Genomic DNA, 24,502 nt, shown 5'->3' on the forward strand with positions numbered 1-24,502 from the left:
AGAGGCCATCCGAACCGCCCTCCCCAAAATGGCACCCCTATCTCCCACCCCCTCCCCTTTCTCCACCCAAAAAGAAAGGGGGAATGTGGAAGGGGGAAAAAGGAGGAGTGAAGGAAGGGAAAGGGGGGATGAAAGTGGGGGGATGCAGAGGAGGAAGAGGAAGACCCCCCTAAATATTGGGCCCCAATTGGAGCCCCCTCCTCTATCTGTCTCTCCTTCTTCTGCTCCCTTTTTCCCTTCCTCTTTTCCCTCCCTCCTTTCCTCCTCCTCCTCTCTCTTTCTCTCCTAGTTCCCCCTCCCCTTCCTCTGCGCATGCGCAGAAGCCCCCTCCCCTTTTTCCTCCTCCTCCTCCTCCTCCTTTTCTTCTCCTTACTCCTTCTTTCCTTTTTTTTTTTTTTGAGGAGGAAAGGAGAGGGAGATTGTGGGGGGCTTTCTTTGGGGAAGGGAGGATGGAGACTGGGCAGGACTGGGGGATACTGGGGGACACTGGGGGAGAGTAGGGGACTGGAGGAAAAGGGAGTCTGGGGGAACAGGGGAACACTGGGGAGGACTGGGTGATACTGGGGTATACTGGGGGAGAGTAGGGGACTGGAGGAAAAGGGAGACTGGGGGAAACAGGCGGACACTGGGGAGGACTGGGGGACACTGGGGGAGAGTAGGGGAATGGAGGAAAAGGGATACTGGGGGAACGGGGGGACACTGGGGAGGACTGGGGGATACTGGGGGAGAGTAGGGGAATGGAGGAAAAGGGAGACTGGGGGAAACAGGCGGACACTGGGGAGGACTGGGGGACACTGGGGGAGAGTAGGGGAATGGAGGAAAAGGGAGACTGGGGGAACAAGGGGGACACTGGAGAGGACTGGGGGATACTGGGGGACACTGGGGGAGAGTAGGGGACTGGAGGAAAAGGGAGACTGGGGGATAGTGGGGGAACAGGGGGACACTGGGGGAGAGTAGAGGACTGGGGGAAAAGGGAGAGTGGGGGATACTGGGTGGAGATTGGGAGGACTGGGGGGACATTGGGTGAGATTGGGGGGACTAAGGGTTGATTGAGAAGAGACTGGGGCAGATGGAGGAGACTAGGAGGAAAAGGGGGAGTCTGGGGAAGAGTAGAAGGAGTAGGGAAGACTGAGGGAGATTAGGGGACGGGGACACTGGGGGGCACTGGGAGCGACTAGTGGGAGGCTGAGGGAGATCTGGGGGTGAGTAGAGGGAGACCAGTGAGATTAGGGAGAACAGGGGAGACCTGGGGGTGCAGGGAGAGGATAGGAGTGACTAGGGGAAAAGGGGGTGATTGGGAGAGAGTGGGTGAGTAGGGGGACTGGGGAGGATAGGGGACACTAGGGAGATTAGGGGGGGATGAGGGGACTAAGGGGGACCAGGGGAGACTGGGGGAGAGCGGGTGAGTAGGGGGGATGGGGAGGATAGGGGTGGCTGAGGGGACTAAGGGGGACTGGGGTAGGCTAGGAGGGATGGGGGACTGGGGTAGAATGAGCAAATAGAGCAAACTGGGGGAGACTAGAGAGTAGGGGGGACTGGGTGAGCAGGGGGGCTGAGACTGGGTGAATAGAGCAAACTGGTGGAGACTAGAGAGAGTAGGGGGGACTGGAGGAGAATGGGTGAGCAGGGAGACTGGGGGAGACTAAGAGGACTGGATGAATAGACCAAACTGGGGGAGACTTGAGACAGATGGGGGGATTGGGGGAGGCTGGGAGAGTAGGTGAGCAGGGGACTTGAGAGACTGAGTTAGCAGGGGGACTGGGGGAGACTAAGAGGACTGGGCAAATAGAGCAAACTGGGGGAGTAGAGAGAAAAGGGAGGACTGGGGGAGACTGGGAGAGTAGGTGAGCAGGGGGACTGGTTGAGCAGGGGGAGACTAAGAGGACTGGGCAAACAGAGCAAATCTGGGGAGAATAGACAGAGTAGGGGGCACTGGGGGAGACTGGGGGAGCAGGGGGACTGGGTGAGCAGGGGGACTGGGGAGACTGGGTAGCAGGGGGACTGGGGGAGACTAAGGGGACTGGGTGAATAGAGCAAACTGGGGGCACTGGGGCAGACTGGGTGAGGTGAGCAGGGGGACTGGGGAGACTGGGGGAGTCTGAAACGTGTGTTGGCGTTTGCAGTGAAGCGCAACAATGCCCACAGTCCACAATAAAGAGACACCTCTATGGTGCGTGGTTTTGCACAGTTCTGTTGATTTCATGCACGTCTAAGGCCGCCTTTTGCGCACAAATGCACCAAACGCGTTTGGAGACGTGACGTCAACAAATGTGGAACAAGAGCAGTCAGTTCAGACATCTGATGGGTCCTCTGCTGTCCACTGGGACCAGGGTCACTTTGTCCCTGGACAGCGGAATGGTCAGTTCAGATGATCTATGTGTCCCCGACTATTCTCTGGACACAAATACACTGGGGTTGCGGTCACTTTGTCTTGGGACAGTGTCCGTTCAGCGGAGCGGTCAGTTCGGATGTGGGTCAATGGGGCCATAGATAGGGGAAATATGGCCACTATTTTTGTGCCGTACCAGGGCCACGGTCAGCGGAGGGGTCTAGTTGGCGGTCAGTTTGGATGCGGCGAAACGCGATTTTGGTGTAGGCAGCGTCCGCTTACCTTGGGCCACTTGGGGTTGAGGGTCCGTGCCTGGATGGCGTCCTCGAGGGCGCGGTCATATTGGCGCAGTCTGGCGTGAGCGGCTGAGCGGTTGCTGTAGAGGACGCAGTTCCGCGGGTCGGCAGCCAAGGCCTCGCCGTAAAGGTCCACTGCGCGGCGGAAGTCCCCTCCGCGGCATGCTTGGTTGCCCTGGCGCACTTTCTCCACAAACTCCAACGGCGACAGTGGCGACGGCGCCGAGGACGATGCGCTTTCTGGAGACGACGGGACGCGATACGCGCCGAAGAGGGAGATCTGCATGACAGAGAGGAAACGGAGGGGGTCAGGACGCGACGTGTACGCCAAATATACATAAATGCCAATTCCGAAGATGGTGGAGATTGCGTTTTATTATTCTATTTATTTAGCCTGACCAAATCTATCTATCTATCTATTATAATATGTATCTATATCTATATAATATCTATCTATATATCTATATAATATCCATCTATATCTATGTCTATCTATCTATCTGTCTTTATATAATATCTATGTCTTTATATCTATATATAGAATATCTATCTATATAATATCTATATCTATATATATCTATATCTAATCTATATAATATCTATGTATATATAGAATATCTATCTATCTATCTATCTATCTATCTATCTATCTATTCCAATCCTAATAAAGATATATTCCTGATCTAAGAAGGGATAGAAAGGGAAGGAAGGTGGTAAAAGGAAAGGAAGAGTAAAGAAGGAAGGAAGGAAGGAAGGAAGGAAGGAAGGAAGGAGAGTGTAAAAGGGAAGGAAAGAAGAGAGGAAAAGGGAGGAAGGGTAAAGGAAGGAAGGAGGGTAAAAGGGAAGGGAATAGAGGGCGAGAGGAAGGGCAAAGAAACGGAAGGAGTGAAGGAAGGAGGGAAAGGTAAAGAAAGGAAGGGAAGAAGTTAGAAAGGGAGGGAAAGACGGGTGAAGAAAGGGAGGGAGGGAAGGAAGGAAAGTAGAAAGGGAAGGAAAGAAGAGTAGAGGAGAAGGGAGGAAGGTAAAAGGGAAGGAAAGACGAGTAGAGGGGAAGTGAGGAAGGTAAAAGGGAAGGAAGGAGTTAGAAAGGGAGGGAAGGAACGTAGAAAGGGAAGGAGAGGATGAAGGAAAGGAGGGGAAGGGTAAAAGGGAAGGAGGGAAGGAAGGAGTGAGGGAAGGAAGGAAAGAGGGAAGGGTAAAGAAGGGAAGGAAAGAAGTTGCAAAGAGAGGGAAAGAAAGGTGAAGAAAGGGAGGGAAGGAAGGAAGGGAAGGAAAGAAGGGAAAGGAAGGAGTTAGAAAGGGAGGGAAAAGGTAGAAAGGGAAGGAAAGGATGAAGGAGAGTAGAGAGCAAAAGGGAAGGAAGGAGGAAGGGAAAATGAAGGAGGGAAGGGGAGATAGAGGCCCCAGACCCAGACAGCCCTCCATCTTCTCTCCCTCCTCCTTTCCCTCTTCCTCCTTCCCTCTCTCTCACCCTCCTGGCCAGGATCTTCCCGGCGTCGTCCTCCTTGTCCTCCATCCCGTCCTCCATTTTGTCCCGGAAGAAGGTCCTGGGGGTCTTTTGGGGGGGATCAGTGTCCTCCATGTGAGGGATGAAAGGAACGAAGAAGGGTGAAAAGGAGGATTGGATCAAAGGCCCCCGAAAGAGGTAACGAGGAGGAAGAAGAAGGGAAGGAAGGAGGGAAGGAGGGAGGCCATTTTGGGAGGAGGAGGAGGAAAAGGAGGAGGGACCAGACCGCCCCCAGAACAAAAAGGAAGGGAGGAATGGGGAAGGGAGAGAAAGGAGGTAGGGTGCCAAGGAGTCAAAGCCCCCCCCAAAAAACCATTACTTTGGTAACTTTGCTAAAGTTTAGTAACTTCGATGCGGAGACTCTGCAAGACCGATGCACTCGATTGCGAACATCTTCGATGCCAAGTTTAGTAACGTCAATGCACTCGATAAGCATCTTCGACTCGAAGGCTTTGGAACCTGGTTCGTAGGAGCTAAGCATGGCCTTCCCTGGATGGCCCCTGGAGGGGAGGCCGCCCTGACAAAGAAGGCCTTTATGGGGTGGCCCTAAGTCCCTAAGTCAATGTTCAGATACATATGGAGAGGTATGTGGATCTCCTCTGGTCTTAGATGCTAAGCGGGGTCGGCCCTGGATGGGAGACCGGCAAGGAAGGCCAGGCGATGCTTCCCCAAAGGAGCCCAACGAGGAAATAAGTCAATAAATAAAATAATGAATAAAACAAAATAATAAATGAAACAGATGAAATAATATAAAATAAAAACAGCAATAATAAAATAATAAGCAAAATAATAAACAAAACAAATGAAATAAATAAAATAAAATAATAAATAAAATAATAACAATAATAAAAAGAAATAAAATAATAAATGAAACAAATGAAATAAATAAAATGCAGTAAAATAATAAATATAAATATAATAAATAATAAATAAAATAAAAACAAAAATAAAAAATAAAATATTATAACAAATAAAATAATAAATGAAAAATGAAATAAATAAATGCAATAAAATAATAAATAAAATAAATAATAAAATAAGTAAAATAAAAAGTAACACTCTCTCAGCCTCAAAGGAAAGCCCAATTTTATTTTTATTTATTTATTTACCTTTCTTCCCAAACAAACTCCATTGATTTTTAAATTTTATATATATATATATACACACACTACACTGCATCATATTTTATATATATATATATATACACACACACACACACACACACACACACACACACACACATATACAAATAGAAATAACAATGTTTTATATTTATATCATATTAAAATAATATTAAAATTAAACACGGTCGCGGTTTGTTGCCATCGAAGCGACGACGAAAACAAACAAGCCACAACGACGATGACAACAATGCATTTAAAGACACAAGTCCCCAAATTTTTCTGTATTTGATCCTTTTTATTATTAAATTATTAAAGGATTATTATTATTATTATTTCCATAGAAAAATACAAAACAAAATAAAAATACGTATGCAGCGTTCGGAAATACATACGCCACGGTGGTGCGACGCGGCCTAAAATCCTCGCAAAAATAGGAAACAAATCAAGTCTCTTTTCGGGGGGGTCAATGTCACAATTTCGGGATTTTCAGGGTTCCCGCCGAAATGTCGCCAACCGCCGAATCCACCGCCGCCATCGCATCCCACGTCCGTTTGCACCGGCTTTTGTGCAGCTGGAAAAGAAAGGGGAAAAGGTTTAGGCGCACATTTCGATGAAAAATAGCGTTGTTAAATTAAAGGGAGGTCTAGGTACCAAAGCAGGGGGCTCCAGCACAGGACGCGAATCCTGCGCACGCATGACCAGTTCTTCGAAAGTGCGCTTCATCTCTTCGTCCTGCGAAGGCGAGGTTTATCCGTTAAAGAAACATTTATATTGTGAATATATACATAAATATATAAATATATAAATATATAAATTATATACATATATATATATATGTGTGTGTGTGTGTGTGTATATATATATATATATAATATTTTATATTATATATATAAAAATATAATTATTATTTGTATATGTTAATGTATATATTCATATAATATATATAATTTATTATATTTATATATAATTATAAATATATATATATGATAAATATATAAATATTCATATATATATATTATAAAGATATAAATAATAAATGTATTTTATATATATATATATATATATATAAAAATAAAATTTTATAATAATAAAATATAAATATATATGATACAATTTATATCTTTCTAAATTTATAATTATATATACAGTGGGGCAAAAAAGTATTTAGTCAGCCACCAATTGTGCAAGTTCTCCCACATAAAAAGATGAGAGGGGCCTGTAATTGACATCATAGGTAGACCTCAACTATGAGAGACAAAATGAGAAAACAAATCCAGACAATTGCACAATTGGTGGCTGACTAAATACTTTTTTGCCCTACTGTATATGTATATGTATATGTGTGTGTGTGTGTGTGTGTGTCTATGAATTTTTAAATATATAAATTGTAAATATATGATAAATTATAAATATATAAATTATATATATATGAAAATATACATTATCTTATAAATTATATATGCATATATATACATATATAAATTATAAGTATGTAATTACAAACAGATAATTATAAATTATACATAATACATAAATAACAAATAAATAAACACATAACAAATTATATATATATATATATATATATATATATATATATATATAAATTACATATGCATATTTGTAAATTATTAACATAGAATTATAAAATATACATAATACATAAATTATAAATATAGAAATAGGCCAAATTATAAAGTGTGTGTGTGTGTGTGTGTATATGATGAATTTACAAAGATATAAATTATAAAGATATAATAATAAATTATAAAGTCATAAATTATGTATGAATATATAAAATATAATTATAAATTATATTAATTATAAATATAGAAAGGAGCCCTGGTGGCGCAGTGGTTAAATGCCTGTACTGCAGCCATTTACTCAAGACCACAAGGTTGCAAGTTCAAGACCAGCAAAAGGGCCCAAGCTCGACTCAGGCTTGCATCCTTCCGAGGTCGCTAAAATGAGTACCCATACTGTTGGGGGCAAATTAGCTTACAGTGGACCCTTGTTATACACTGGGGTTTGGTTCCAAGATCCCCCGTGTATAACAAAATCCGTGTATGCTCAAGTCCCATTAAATATGACATAGCAAAATGGTGTCCCTAATAAAAAATGGAACATCAAGGTAAATTTATACTTTTTTGGAACATTTTCAAACCGTGTATGCTTGAATCCGGGTATAAAAAATCCGTGTATAAGAAGGGCCGACTGTACTTGCTAATTAGCTTACTTGCTGTTCACCGCTATGATCTTTGGAATAGCAGTATATAAATAAAACAAATTAATTAAATTAATTTATAAAGCATAAATATATAACATAATATATATTTATAAATATACAAATATTTATAATTTTTAAATATATAAATTATAAACATACAAATGTTTATAATTATTAAATTTATAAATATACAAATAATATTTATAATTATTAAATATATAAATTATAAATATACAAATATTTATAATTATTAAATATATAAATTATAAATATATTATTACAAATTATAAATGCATTAATTATATGTGTGTGTGTATATATATATAATTTATGGCTCCTCCGGTGCAACTCTATGGTCAGAATTGCGCAGGAGGGCTTTCCTAGAGCGGTTGTGGTGCCGTTTACGTAACCTGGAGCCACGGATGCGCCAGCGCTGCTTCGATCTTCAGCCGCCGCTCCGGATCCACCACCAGCAACTTCTGGACGAGGTCGAACGCTGCCAGAAAACAACCATAGGATTTACCATAGAGACGAATGCACTCAGCGGCCATTTTGTCGTGGTGGACGCCAGATGACTCCCCTTCCAAAAAAATACAAATAAAATGGTGGCGCTATATCACCTTCTGGAGAGATCTTCTCCCATATTTCTTTGAAGTAGAAGAACTTCCCTCGCGCAATCTGCTCCCGCAGCGACATGCGTGCGTTTTCGGAAAACGGCGGATATCCAGAGAGGCTGGAAAACATTTGAATTTGAAAAATGTGGTTCCTCCGCCGTTCACTCTGCGGCCATTTTGGGTGGCCCGGGAGTGGGTTTTCCGGAGTACTGACCACATGAAGAGGATGACTCCCAGGCTCCAGATGTCCACCGACCGGCCATAGCCGTTGCCGCCATTCAAGTTCTGGACCTCTGGCGCCAAATAGTCGGGGGTCCCACAAAGCGTCTTCATCAGGGAGGTCTCCCCCAGGATCTTGGACTGGCCGAAGTCCGTGATCTGGACACAGGAGTAACCGCTGGTCAGAGAACGCCGGTCAAGGGTACTGCGTACGTTGCGCAGCCATTTGCAATTACATTTATATATTGATGCATTATTTATATGTTTATATGTTTAATAATTAATAATGTATAATAATTAATAATAATTGATTTATATATTTATGTATTTATAATTAGATATTTATAATGTATACATCTATTTTGTAATTATAAAGTATCATATATATATATATATATGATTCATAAATAAATAAAATGTATAATAATAAATAATATTTATATTATTTATATTTATATTATATACATATATTTATATTATTTATATATAATTTATACATTTCTTTTGTAATTTATAATCATGTATTTGTAATTTGTAGTGAGTGTGTGTGTGTGTAAATATAAATATGATTTATGAATATTTAAATATTTATAATTATAAATATATTTGTACTAACAAATAATATATAATTTATAGATACATAAGTATATATTATATATTATATAATATATATCATAAGCATATTACATATATATATATATATATATATATATATATATATATAAAATTCATAAAAATACAAAGATGTATAATAAATAATATTTAAAAATATTTATAAACATATAATTTACATAAAAATTATGTATTTATAATTATTTATTTATAATTTATATATAATTTATACATTGATTTTATAATTTATAATTCGGATGTTGTGATTATAATTTTACATTAAAATTATAAACTGTGTGTATGTGTGTGTATATATATATAATTTATGAATATATACATCTTTATAATTATAAACATATTATAAATATATTTGTACTAATAAATTATATATAATTTAAAATTTATTAGTACAAATATATTTATAATTATAAATATAATTTATACATTGATAAATATATATTTAGATATTTTGATATATAATAATATATATTTCCAGATATAGATATATATGTATAAATTCACAATTCATAAATTTTTATAAATATATATATATATATATATATATATATATATAATTTATGTATTTATATTTTATAATCATATTCATATACTAATTTACCCAGTTATAATTTGTAATCATGCATTTAAAAATTTACATGGTTATAAATTTATATTTATTCTTTATAATTATAAATATATGTATATATATCTAAAATTTGTATATAATTTATAATTTGTATTTATATATTTATATAAAATTTTTATATTTCTAATTATATATTTGTAACTTAAAATCGTATTTGTATTTTTATACCATATAATTTATACATTTGTAATTACAAAAACATACAATTATAAACTATACATCATTTATATATTTATAATTTATAGTTATATTTACATATATTTAGAACGCACAATTATATATATTTATATATGTTAATTTGGATATATTATTATATATGTGAAAAAGATAAAAACAATTTAAAATTATATATATTTATAATTTTTATATTTATATTTAATATTATAGAAATTTATATAGATATGGATATTATAAATATTCTTTTATAAACATAGATATAAATATAGATATTAATCCCTTACCTTAATGAGGCATTTTTCTTCCTGAGACGACAGAAGGACATTTTCCAGCTTCAGGTCGCGGTGAATGATGCCATGATCATGGAGGTACTTTAAAATTGGAGAGAGAAGATTAGATAGATAGATAGATAGATAGATAGATAGATAGATAGATGACATTATACAAATCCTGAAATTACAGCAATTTTTGTACACAAAGCAAAAAAACAAAAAATAAGAAATGTTTATTTCTGCCTACAGACACTGATTTATTATTTTTCTAATATACTTATATTGATATAATTACATATTATTAATTATTACATTTATATATTGATAATTTATAATTATATATTTATTATGGATATATTTATAAATTTATAGATATGATTTATAAATTTATGGTTTATATTTATATATTTATCTTGCATATATTTATAAATTTATCATTAATATTTTAAGTCATTAGAAAAATATATATTTAGAATTTATATATTTAGAATTTAGATGTAATTTACAATTATATATTTATATATATATATATAAACTATACATTTATAATTTATATACATATTTATAATTTATATATTTTACAATTAATAAATATATAGAGATAATATATTAATATATTTATAATTTAAAATTATATATAATTCATACATTTATAATTTATAATTACATATTTATGATTAATATATTTATATATAATTTATATATTAATATAATTTATCATTATTTGTAATATATACTTTATACATTTATTTCTGCATATTTATAATTAATATATTTATATATTTATAATTATAAATATTCATATATTCATAACCGATATATAATTTATGCATTTACACATTTGTAGTTTATTATATCTTCATATCTTTAAATTTTACATATTTATAATGGTATAACTAATTATAATAATTATCAATTATAATAATATTTATATAATTGATATATAATTTATACATATATAGAACTGTATATTTATAATTGTATTTATATTTATGAATCCAAAGAATATCGTTGTGAAAAAACGCCGTAAATTCCGCAACGGATACCTGGACCGCCAGCAGCATTTGGTAGAAATAGAGCTTGCAGGTCTCTTCGCGCAATTTCGCCGGACGGCGCACTTTGTAGAAGAGCTCCCCGCCTTCCATCCTGAAAGGAGAAACATATATATATATATATTAACAATAATAAAATTTATTTATATTTATATATATATATTGTGTGTATATATATATATATTATATATATTAATTATATATATTGATATATGTTATATATATGTGTATTATATATATATATATATATATATATATATATATATATATATTATTATTATTAACCTTTATTTATGAAGCGCTGTAAATTTACACAGTGCTGTACATGCAATCTTTTTAGTTAGACGGTTCCCTGCCCTCGGGCTTACAATCTAAAAAGACATGACACAGAAGGAGAAGGGAGTGGTTGAGGGAAAGGGTAAGAGGTCCAGCGGTTCCTCTCTACCTCCAAGGCCTGGACCAAGGCAGATGGACTGCAGGGAGGGCTTGGCTTCATAATGGGTGGTTAATCATTTTCCAGGGAAAATACATACTCTCAAGTAGGATAATGCATATACAGTACATAGCAATACAGGAAATGGTTTGATAAACAGGCATCAAAAGAACATCAAATAGAAAGTGACAATTATGCAATGCCTGGGAAGGCTTCTCTAAACCGGATGGTTTTCAACTCCGTTTTGAAGCTGGTTAAAGAAGTGATGGCTCTTGCTTGTGGGGGAAGAAGGTTCCAGGAGTGAGGGGCAGCAAGTGAAAAGGGGCGAATCCGGGATGGGGCAGAGGAAATCCTGGGCTGAGACAGCAGACCTTGACTACCAGAACGGAGGGCCCGAGTGGGAAGGTGAAGAGAAAGAAGGTCTGATAAGTAAGGAGGGGCCAGTCCATGGAGGGCTTTAAATGTCGACAGCAGGAGCTTATACTGAATGCTGAAAGGGAGGGGGAGCCAGTGAAGGGATGCCAACACAGGAGAGATGTGGTCAGAGCGGTGGGTGGAAGTGATAATGCGTGCGGCTGAATGCTGGACAGAGATTAAAGGACAGAGGTGAGAAAGAGGAATCCCAGAAAAGGAGAGTTGAAGGGTGGGCTTAGGAGGAAAGACAAGAAGCTCTGTCTTGGACATGTTGAGCTTCAAATGCCGATGGCTCATCCACTGCGAGACAGCTGTGAGGCATGACGAAACTTGCTGTTCAAGCCTTGGAGAAAGGCCAGGGGTGGAAAGATACAGCTGGGTGTCATCGGCATAGAGATGGTAGGAAAAGCCAAAAGAGCTAATGAGTTTTCCTAAGGACAGTGTGTAGAGAGAAAACAGAAGGGGACCCAGAACAGAGCCCTGGGGAACTCCAACAGATAAGGGAACAGGAGAAGAAGTCTGACCACCTGCAACTACTGCAAAAGATCTGCCAGACAAGTAAGATCTAAACCAGTCGAGAACAGTCTGAGAACCCAAGGTCAGAGAGTATGTCAATTAGGAGACAGTGATCAACAGTATAAAAGGCTGCAGACAAATCAAGAAGGATGAGAACAGAGTAAAGGCCATTAGCCTTGGCCTGTAAAAGGCTATATATTTTATAATTCTAGTATAATTATACTATAATTCTAGTACAATTATATACTAGAATAAAATAAAATAGAATTTTATTTAAATATATATATATATATTATACATTTATATATAATAATAATAATAATAATAGGATTTATTTATATTTATTTATATGTGTGTGTGTGTGTGTGTGTGTGTGTGTGTGTATATATATATATGGACACGTAAAATTTATAAATATATAAATATATAAAATTATATTTTATTCTATATTTTCTGGAATGTGTGCTGTTTTTATTTCATTTATGTAAATATATATAATATATGTGTGTGTGTATGTGTGTGTGTATATATATATATATATATATGATATACAAATGTATAATATATTTTATTGTACTGTATTCTATATATAATGAATATATATATATATATATATATATATATATATAAAACATATGTACAACATATAAAATGTATAATATTTTTGTTACAATATTTAATTACAATATTAAATGTTAATATTTTATTATAATATTTTATTTAATTAAGATCCCACCAAAGACCCCAAAACTCACAGTTCCAAAACGATGTAGAAATCCTCTCCTTCGTAGAAGTCTTTGATCTTGATTAGGCAAGGCTGGGCCAGAAGGGGAAATAAAAGGTAACTTATTATTATTATTATTATTATTATGATCATAATTTTATTTACGAAGCGCTGTTTATAAAAACAGGAATAATATAAAAATGAAAAAGGTACATTCCAGAAAATGAAATAAAATCCGAAATAAAAATATAAAAATAAAATAAAATATGAAATAAAAATATAAAAGTAAAAGAAAATACAAAATAAAAATATAAAAAATATTTATTGGGTTGGCAGTTCCTAATGTAAGAACATATTATGAAGCTTGTACTTTAGAATGGCTTAGCGCCTCGATTAGATTAAGAGAAAAGGAATTATTAAAACTGGAGGGTCATGGTTTAAGATTCGGAAATCATGCCTACATGTTTTATGGAAAAATCAAAGTTAACACTGCCTTTAAAAATCATTTTATAAGAGCTCTTATTAAAACTTGGGAAAAGTAAAAAAAATGGATTAGCCCATTTACCCCTCTCTGGTTATCCCCCCATGAAGCATTGTTTAACACCGATGTCCAAAAGAAAGAAAATTGGTTGACTTAATAATAAATAATTAATAATAATATAAAGATGTAGTAATAAAAAAGGAGAAAGAATTTGTAATGAAATCTTTGGAACAGATTAGAATGGAAGGTCACAAGTGTGACTGGTTTTTATATCAATTACAAGCTAGATACAGAATGGATAAAGGAACAATGAAAATGGTGGAGAAACCAACAAAGAAGAAATTACGGTACAAGAAAAACCTGCTGTATTATCTAGATTATATAAGGCATTGTTGGAATTTCAAATGGAAGGAGATTTAGTTAAAGAAAATATGATAAAATGGGCAAAGGATTGTAAAAAAGCATTGGAATTAAGACAATGGGAAATATCATGGGGGAAAAGAATGAAATATACAGTTAGTCAGGATATTAAGGAAAACTTTGTAAAGATCGTGTATAGATGGCACCTCTCTCCTGAAAAATTATGTAGAATCTATGGAAAAGGACAAAATTTATGTTGGAAGTGTGAAAGGGAAAGGGGTACCTTTTTTCACCTATGGTGGAAATGTTTTCAAGCAGAAAAATTTTGGAAAATGATAGCCAAAGGAATCAAAGATATATTAGATGTGGATTTAAAATTTAGACCAGAAATCTTGTTATTAAATATATTGGAGGATAAGATAGAAAAGAGCTATGGGGAAATAATTGTTTATATGTTGACTGCTGCTAGGTTAACGTACGCGAAATATTGGAAATTAAAGAAAGATATTGAGATAGAGGAGTGGATTATCAAATTGATGGAATTGATGGAAATAGACATAATTTCTGAAAGATTAAGTGAAAATACAAAAATGATTTCAGAAATAGAGGAGGAGAAAAAGCAGGATAAGAAGAACTGGAGAAAAATGTACATTTATATAAAGGAGAAATGGCCAAACATACAAGATAAAATCTTACAAGGTACTTACGAATGTAAGTAAGCTTAGATTAGAAGGAATTGACTAGCTAAAGATCTTTACACTGTAAAAAATTAGAAGAAGATAGTAAGAAGGGTAACGGGTGAAGTCATAGAAAAAATTTAAAATAAACATCTGTAAACAGATATACACAGATAAGCAGTTAGAAAATACAATGAAAAGGTAAGGGTTTAGACCAAGGAAGTCTTGTCAATGTCTGTCAAGGTCTTAGGAAGGTATTAGGAAGAAAGAAGCGGACAGAGTGAAAGGTATTTATGTTGGGTTAGGGGAGGGAGGGAGGGATGGTGGATTAGGGATGACTATGTATTTTGATAAGATGCTTATGTTATATGTTATATATGTTATATGTTTTATGTTATGTGATTTAGGTAAATGTTATTTGTTTTGTTTTGTAATAAAATAAATGAAAAATATAAAAAATATAATACAAAATAAAAATGTAAAAATAAAATATAATACAAAATAAAAATATAAAAATAAAATGTAATACAAAATTTTTAATTTTCATTTATAAAGCGCATACATTCTAGAAAAAAGAAATATAATACAAAATTATTATTATTAGAAATATCATTATTAACTTTATTTATAAAGTGCTGTATGTTTTACACAGTGCTGTACATAAAAACAGAATAAAATAAAAATATAATGGGACCTAGAAAATATTATTATTATTATTATTATTATTATTATTTTGTATTTATTTATTTTATTTATTTGTATTAGTATATTATTTCATTTTATATCCTAAAAATGCTATAATGAAAGGTGTAATCATGAATTTATATTTCTATGATTTTAATCTTTATAATAAAATTAATAAAAAGAATAATTATTAATATATTATAATATTTATAATATAATATAATATTAAAATATAATATTAACAATAATAATTATAATAATCTTTGTTAAAATAAAATTAATTAAAATTAAAATTAATAAAGATTTTTATAATCTTTATAATAATTTTATTATTATTACTAATATAATATTTATAATATAATATAAAATTATAATATAATAATAACAATACCATATAGTATAATAATAATTACACAGATTATTATAGTCTTTATAATGAAACTAATTAAATTAAAAGTAAAATTAATAAATATTATTTTAATATTTATAATAATATTTATTATTATTATTAATACATTTATAATATAATGTAAAATTATAATATAAATAATAATAGCATATAGTATATAATATTATTATTATTATTAATTATAATATGTACAATGTAATAAAATATAAAATTATAATATTTAAATATAATTTTAATAATAGCATATAGTATATAATAATAATAATAATTACACAGATTAGTATAATCTTTATAATAAATTTTTATTATTATTAATATTATAATATAATATAAAATTATAACATAATATAATATTAATAATAAGCATATAGTATATAATAATAATTACACAGATTATTATAATCTTTATAATAAAATTCATTATAATAATAATTATTTATTTCCTTATTTATTTATTTATAATAAAATTCATTATAAATAACAATAATAATTTATTTATTTTATTTATTTTTATTAATATATTATTTATTTAATTTAATATAAAATAATAATAATAATAATAATAATAATAATAAAATTTATTTATATACTGCTTTTCCACAGATCAAAGTGGTGTACAGACAATTACAACCATACAGGCATTTCATAAAAGGATAAAACCCCATAATAAAACCATACAATTACAGAACTCTAAGCACAATCATTCGCCTTCGAGGGTAAGCAGAGAATGGATGGCAACAGGGTAGATAACTTCATTCTTTAGGGGGGGAGGCTTGACAAAAAAGAGTTTTAAGCCTCTTTTTGAATGTTTCTAGGGAGGTTGTCAGATGGAGCTCCTCAGGTAGATCATTCCACATCCGTGGGGCCACCACTGAAAAGTAGGCATTAACAACTCGACAACGGCTGTCACTTCCTCCAGCAGGCAATGGGTCTGTTTTCAAGTAAGCCAGGGGCAAAATGTGTTCCTCCCAGCACTCTTCCCCTTTGGAAATGCTGACCCTGGGGCTGCTGGGCACTGCAGTCCTGCAACATAAGGAGGGGCACGTCCTTTAGCCGCCTGTGAAGCAAATGCCTGAGGTCCCGGAGCTTCAGCCGTCCACGCAGGACGGGGAAGAACGTGTCCATCTGCAGAATGAGGCGCCTGGGAGACTTGCTCAGACGCTCGGCGTTGCTCACTACCCGTGCCAAGTCTCGCACCCGGGCCTTGATCTCCACATTCTCTGGCATCCTCAGTCCTGAAACCGGAGCTACTTCAGCTTTTCAGGTTGAAAACAGTCCAAATAATAATAATTAAACAGCACTGTACATAAAATAAAATAAAAATATAATGGGACATACATTCTAGAAAATAGAAATATAATACAAACTAATAATTAAAAGATGTAACAATATAATATAAAATCATAATTATAATTAACTATAATTATATAATTAACTTACATGGTCGATTTTCTTCAGGATCTCGACTTCCGTCTCCACACTGAGAGGCTTCTCCTGATTTTAAATCGAATTAAATAATCAAATTATTATCGAATAATGATAATAATATTAATAATAATTACTATTGTTATTATTATTGTTTAATGAATGGATATAATAAGTAATGTATAGTGCCTTAATTGAATTAGTTTAATTGAATATTTACACTTTAAAAATATTAAAAATATTGACAATAATTAAATAATAATTTAATTAAATTATTAATTTATTAATTTATTAATAATTTATTAATAATTTAATAAATTAATGGATATTAAAGAATATGCAGATAGGCGATAAGATTAATAATTAGTAATATTAACAATTATTACCGTATAATAAATATAATATAAATTTAAATAAATTAAAAAGTAATTGTAATAATTTTAATTAATTAATTAATAATAGTAATATTTAGAAGTAAATATAATATACAAAAATTTAAATAAAAAACAAATAAACAGTAGTAATAAATAAATATAAATACTGTATATAAATTTAAATATTTAAAAAATAACAGTAATAATAAATATAAATATATAAATTTAAACAATTAAATAAATTGTAATAATTGGTAATAAATGTAAAAAATTAATAAATAGTAATAATTTAAATACATAAATTAATAACTAATAGTAATGATTAGTAATAAATAAATATATAAAAATTTAAATAACTGAATAAATAGTAGTTATAAATAAATATAGTATATAATTTTAAATAAATAAATAAATTGTAATAATTGGCAATAAATGAATATAATTTTAAATAAATAAATAAATAAAACATTATTTATTTATTTATTTATTTAAATTTATATTCATTTATTGCCAATTATTACAATTTATTTATTTATTTAAAATTATATACTATATTTATTTATAACTACTATTTATTCAGTTATTTAAATTTTTATATATTTATTTATTACTAATCATTACTATTAGTTATTAATTTATGTATTTAAATTATTACTATTTATTAATTTTTTACATTTATTACCAATTATTACAATTTATTTAATTGTTTAAATTTATATATATATATATATATATATATATATATATAAAAATTAGGGAATTACAGTGCTACCTCGGGTTACGAATTTAATTCGTTCCGCGGCGCCGTTCGTAACCCGATACATTTCGCAACCCGAAAAGGCGCTGGAAAGCCGCTAGCCGCGGCTTCCGATTTGAATTTCGCGCCGAAATTAATTTCGTAACCCGAAAAATCTTTCGTAACCCGGAACAGTTTTTTCCAATGTAACTTTTTCGTACCCCGGAAATTTCGTAACGCGGTGAATTCGTATCCCGGGGTACCACTGTACCTAATTAAAATAAAATAGATTTTTATTTTACATTTTCGGGGAGAGGGTCCACGAAGCATTTGCGCTTGTTGATGATCTTGATGGCAACTTCGCGCCCGGTCTCCCATTCGAATGCCAGCCGCACTTCGCCGCAGGCGCCACTGAAACGCGGAAATGGCGGAATAAATAATAAGGTTTCAACAAGATATTTTCCAGCTCCTTTTCCTCAGTCGGTCTGGAGGTTCTTTAGCAGCATTGGCATTGAGAAGAATGGAGGAAGGGAGAGACTTTCGGGTGGCAGGACTATATACATGTAATATTATATTACATGTAAGAAATGTATATCATAGATAGATAGATAGATAGATAATATACATTTCCTACATGTAAAATAATATAATATTATAGATATTATATAAAAATATTATGTAATATTATGTAATATTCAGTATTATATATTTTATAATAAATATTATTAAAAATTAAAGTATACATTTATTCTTTAATATTTAATATAAAATATGAATACATTTAATATTTATTTAAATAAATATTAAACAATATTATTAAATATCACATAGATATTTTGTTAAATATTAATAAATATTAAATACTATATATTTTATGTTAGATATTATATTATTAAATATTAAATATATTATTAAATATTATATATTTTATATTAAATATAGTTTTAAATATTATATAACTTTATTTATTTATTTATTTATTATATTGTTAAATATTATGTAATATATAATATTTTTAAATGATATATAAATCATTTAATATTTTACGTTATATATAATATAATATATATGTAGTAATAAATAGCTCTTTGGGGAGAAATTAGGGTTCTTCTGACCCCACTTCTGTTGAATTGTGTTATTGTGTTAAAGTAATATTGTAACCCTATTCAATTAATAAATAATATATATATATATATGTATTATATTATATTACTATTTTATAATAAGCACAGAAATATGCCAACTCCCACCTTTATAAAAACAATAATAATTATCATTAATATTATATAAAATTATATATATATTTATACATATATATAATCTAATAAGCAGAAGATTATACTACATTATTATTTTCTTATTATTATATTATATACATATATATATATATATATATATATATATAATATTATAATGTAGTAACAACAATTATATTATTATTATTATTATTATACTATTATATAATAATAATAAGAAGAAGAATGGGAGCTGGTATATTTCTGTGGAATATAATAATAATAATCTTATATTATTATCATTATTTTTATTAAAATATATTATAATAATTATAATCATACATTATTATTAAAATAGTATATAATAATAATAATTATTTATTATTTTTATTAAAATATTATATTATAATAATAATTATAACCTTATATATTATAATTATTATTAAAATATTATATTATAATAATAATCGGGTATATTATTATTATTATTAAAATATTATAACAATAATTATATATTATTGTTATTAAAATATTATAGTAATAATTGTAATCATATATTATTAAAATATTATATAATAATAATAATCTTATATATTATTAAAATATAATATTTATTATAATCATATATTTTTAAAATTATTATTAAAATATTATATTATAATAATAATTATATATTTTATTATTAGGGTTTTATTATTATTAGGGTTAATATATAGTCGTATATATTATAATTGTATATATTATAATCTTGTATTATTATTCATATTTTTATATAATACTCTGATATTATTATTATTATTATTATTATTATCTACGGTTATTAAATGATGATGATAATAATAATAATAAATATTATTACTATATATTATGAATACATAACGAATAACGAATGCAACGGATAACGATCCATTCGCGCATCTGGACTCACGTTCCCAGCATCCTGGAGACGATGTACTTCTCGCGGAGGGCCTTGGGGAACTCCAGCTGGTTGTGGTTGGCCGTCAAGTCGTAGAAGAGGAAGGCTGCGCAGGACGCAAAGGCAAAAGGTATTAGAGAAGTGTCCTCTCTAGGAATCTCTGGGTCGTCCAGTTCAAATCTATGATCACCATACAACTCTGCAATGGAGGACCTATGAATGTCTGGGGAAGTGTCCTCTCTATGAATCTCCAGCTCAACTCTATGTTCAACGTAGATAGGAAGTTGTCCATTTCAACTCTATAGTCAATATGTACTGGAAGCTGGCCATAGGATTGATGTGGAGGACCTATAAATGCGTACAGGAGGGTCATCTCTAGGAATCTCTGGGTCCTCTAGCTCAACTCTATGGTCAATGTCTGCTGGAGGCTGATCATGCAATTACAATGGAGGACCTACAAATGCCTAGAGAAGTGTCCTCTCTAGGAATCTGTAGGCCTTCCAGTTCAACTCTATGGTCACCATACAACTCAGTACTGGAGGGCCTAGAAATGCCTAGGGAAGTGTCCTCTCTAGGAATCTGAAGTCCAACTCTATGGTCAACATGTATTAGAAATTGACCATAGAGGGAAGTGTCCTCTCTAGGAATCTCCAAGTCCTCCAGTTCAACTCTATGTTCAACATACATTTGCAATGGAGGACCTATGAATGCCAAGAGAATTATCCTCTCTAGGAATCTCTAGGTCCTTCAGTGCAACTCTATAGTCAACATACAATTGCAAAGGAGGACCTAAGAATGCCTAGAGAAGGGTCATCTCTAGGAATATCCAATTCAACTCTATGCTCAATATGTATTATAAACTGACCATAGAGGGAAGTGTCCTCTCTAGGAACCTGAACTCTATGGTCAACCCTAGCGTTCGTCCTTTGCGCACCTTTGTTGGAGGGCAAGGCGAGGGCGATTTCAGCCATGTGGGTCAAAGGTCGCCGCTTGCCCTTCCCGAGGAGCTTCCCATCAACGAAGGTCCCATTGGCGCTCTGGTCCTCCACAAACGCCATCCCGACATGGCCGGCGGCCGGCTCCTGTTTCACAAAGGGCGCAGAGGACAAAGGTCAATGGAGGAGCGCGTTGTAGGACACAATTATGTTTAATTATTAACATTTAAATGTTAACGTACCCTGAAGACATGGAAATGACGCTTGCTGTACTGCTGATAGAGCTCCTTCTCCTTGGCGCCGAGGTCCAGTTTGGCGAAGCTGTAGTCGCAGTTCGGGTCTCTTCCGAAACTGTATTCGCTCTTCACGCAATCTGGAACGGAAATAGATATAAACAACATCAACGACGGCCCTGTCGGGTAGGACGGCATCGGTGGAAAATGTGCGCAAAGCGGGAAACGGAGGAGGAAAAAGAAAATGGCGGCCACGAAGCGCCATGTATGCGTTTTATATATATATATATATATACACACACACACACACACACATAAATATTACATGTAGATATAGATATATTATAAAACATAAAGCTTATGGTGCTATATAAAGAATTATTACATTTATATGTGTGTGTGTATATATATATATATATATATATATAAAACAGATATAAAACATGGTGCTATATAAAGAAATTTCACATTTATATACAATTAAATATATATATATGTGTGTGTAAAACATATATGGCGCTATATAAATAAATGTTAAAAATATTAATAATAATAATAATAATAATAATAATAATAATACGTTTTATTTATAGACCGCTATTCCGTAATGATCATAGCGGTGTACAGTAAAAATTGCAATAGAATACAATACAAAATACACGGTGACAGTTAAAGGAGGGAGGGGCCTCGTCCTTCAGGCTGTCCCTGATGGAGCTGGGTCTGCCTGATCGCTCCCTCTGAGGCCAAGATGACAGTTAAAAGAGGGAGGAGCCTCTTCCTTCAGGCTGTCCCTGATGGAGTTGGGTCTGCCTGATCGCTCCCTCTGAGGCCAAGATGACAGTTAAAAGAGGGAGGAGCCTCTTCCTTCAGGCTGTCCCTGATGTTGCTGGGTCTGCCTGATCGCTCCCTCTGAGGCCAAGATGACAGTTAAAAGAGGGAGGAGCCTCCTCTTTCAGGCTGTCCCTGATGGAGCTGGGTCTGCCTGATCGCTCCCTCTGAGGCCAAGATGACGGTTGAAAGAGGGAGGAGCCTCTTCCTTCAGGCTGTCCCTGATGGAGCTGGGTCTGCCTGATCGCTCCCTTAGAGGCCAAGATGATAGTATAAATTATATTTATAGTATAAATATGAATAACAATATAATAATAATAATATAAATAAAACTTAAATACAATTAAATAAAATTTAAAAATTTTTAAAATATATATAATATAAATTATATTTATAAATATAATAATAATATAAATAAAAATTAAAATTAAATAAAAATTAAATGAAATTAAAAACATTTTAAAAATCATATATAATATAAATTATATTTATAATATAAGTATAAATAGTAATAATAATAAAACACTAAGAAAAATAAATAAAATAAAATTTAAAAAAATTAATATAAATATAAATAGTATAAAAATTAAATAAAATTATATAATAAATAATAATTAAAATGAAAATTAAAACAATCAAAATGTAAAAATGATAAAATAAATTATAATGTAAGTATGAAAAATAATATAAATAAAAATAAATATATAAATACATAAATAAAACTGAATACTATATAAATAAATTTTAATAGTAATAATAATATTAAGGCCTGAGCTTCCATGTATATTAATATATTGTATTTTGGTATTTTGTGTGTGTGTGTGTGTTTGTATATATATATATATATGCGCAACTCTGCAAATGGAAAGCCTCCTAGAAAAAAAATATATATATATATACACACACACACACACACACACAATATAAACAAATGAAGATCATAAGTACCAAAAATGTAGGACCATATTATTTGTATTTTCTATATTTAATTTATGTATCATCTGCATTTGTGTGTGTGTACATATATATATATATATATATATATCATATACTAATGTTAAATATATATAATATAAATAATATATATATAATATATAATAAACTATATATTATTTTATATTTATTATATTTTATATGTAATCAATACAAAATATATTAATATATTTTTATTCATATTAATTAATTATTTATGTTTATGTTTATAATTTTATATTTATATAAATATATACACTATAATATAAAAGTACAGCTGATAAATAAAAAAATATTAGGTAACATATATATATATATATATATATATATACTAAATGTCTATATTCTTTATATTTCCTATCTTCCGCTTACCTGTCACCTGCACTCCTATGTATATTAATATATTCTACATATACTTTCTACATACACACATACATATATATATGTATGTATGTATATAAAATATAGAGTAGAAATGTACACAACAAAAAAAAATACCAAAACCATAAATAGCGTATCTGTGAGAATATAGAAAATTTTATGTACATCTCTATATTCTCCTCACAGACAGACATAGATAGATAGATAGAGATAGAATATATATATATATATAGGCACACTCGATATCTCTCTCTCCTGTGGACGATGGGAGCTGCAGTGGCCCCCAACGTACCGCAGTTGGGGAAGCCCGAGGCGAGGCCGAAGAGGCGCCCCCAGGGCTTGGCTTGGGCTGTGGATGATGGGCCTCCTTCTCTTCCTTCCTCCCCGCCTTCTTCCTCCTCAGGGATGGCGGGGAGCTCCTGCGTGGGAAGAGTGTCCAGGGAGCTCAGGGTCCCAGAGGAGGACGAGGAAGAGGAACCCTGCGAGGACCCTTCAGCTTTCCCCTTCCCCGTCTCCTTCTCCTCCATCTCTCTTTCCCTAGCGACCCCCTCAGTCCCGCAGTCAGGCTCTTCCTGCTCCGCTCAGCTTCGCGCCTTTCGTTTATAAACGCCCACGTGACCCGACAGGCTGGACCCATTCCAGCCAATCGCAACCCGAGCCGGGCGTGACGCCGGCTGGAGACAGTAAGCGGCGCATG

The 24,502-nt window shown here is 32.5% G+C and overlaps 1 protein-coding gene across 2 annotated transcripts; it reads right to left on the reverse strand.

Moving 5' to 3' along the window:
• Nucleotides 1-2,865: 2,865 nt before the first annotated feature.
• LOC149290140 (serine/threonine-protein kinase Chk2-like) lies at nucleotides 2,866-24,488 on the reverse strand. Of its 2 annotated transcripts, XR_016277274.1 has the most exons (15): nucleotides 24,098-24,488; nucleotides 21,634-21,764; nucleotides 21,391-21,538; nucleotides 20,469-20,562; nucleotides 18,608-18,716; nucleotides 17,211-17,264; nucleotides 13,191-13,252; nucleotides 11,067-11,166; nucleotides 10,033-10,119; nucleotides 8,309-8,472; nucleotides 8,101-8,213; nucleotides 7,891-7,976; nucleotides 5,908-5,988; nucleotides 5,649-5,827; nucleotides 2,866-2,905 (listed from the first exon to the last, which is right to left on the reverse strand). XR_016277274.1 is itself a non-coding variant. In XM_089489773.1 (14 exons), exons 1-14 carry the CDS (start codon nucleotides 24,330-24,332, stop codon nucleotides 5,726-5,728), a joined length of 1,566 nt encoding a protein of 521 aa, XP_089345899.1. In that variant the 5' UTR covers nucleotides 24,333-24,488; the 3' UTR covers nucleotides 5,361-5,725. The 2 variants fall into 2 exon arrangements, 1 of the variants encoding a protein (XP_089345899.1); XM_089489773.1 differs by lacking the exon at nucleotides 2,866-2,905 and having other exon boundaries at nucleotides 5,361-5,827.
• Nucleotides 24,489-24,502: the final 14 nt, after the last annotated feature.

The sequence above is a fragment of the Sceloporus occidentalis genome, unplaced genomic scaffold, assembly GCF_023333645.1.
Source record: "Sceloporus occidentalis isolate IW3139 unplaced genomic scaffold, rSceOcc1.0.p SCAF_41, whole genome shotgun sequence".
Classification (NCBI taxonomy): Eukaryota; Metazoa; Chordata; class Lepidosauria; order Squamata; family Phrynosomatidae; genus Sceloporus; species Sceloporus occidentalis.

What these genes read in the sequence shown, in the direction of transcription:
- LOC149290140 (XM_089489773.1), bottom strand. Translation starts at nt 24,332, where the DNA reads ATGGAGGAGAAGGAGACGGGGAAGGGGAAAGCTGAAGGGTCCTCGCAG. An exon ending in AAGAAAAATGCCTCATTAAG is followed by an intron (nt 8,473 to 10,032) that starts GTAAGGGATTAA and finishes TCCTGTGTCCAG; the next exon opens with ATCACGGACTTCGGCCAGTC. An exon ending in GGAGTCATCCTCTTCATGTG is followed by an intron (nt 8,214 to 8,308) that starts GTCAGTACTCCG and finishes AATGTTTTCCAG; the next exon opens with CCTCTCTGGATATCCGCCGT.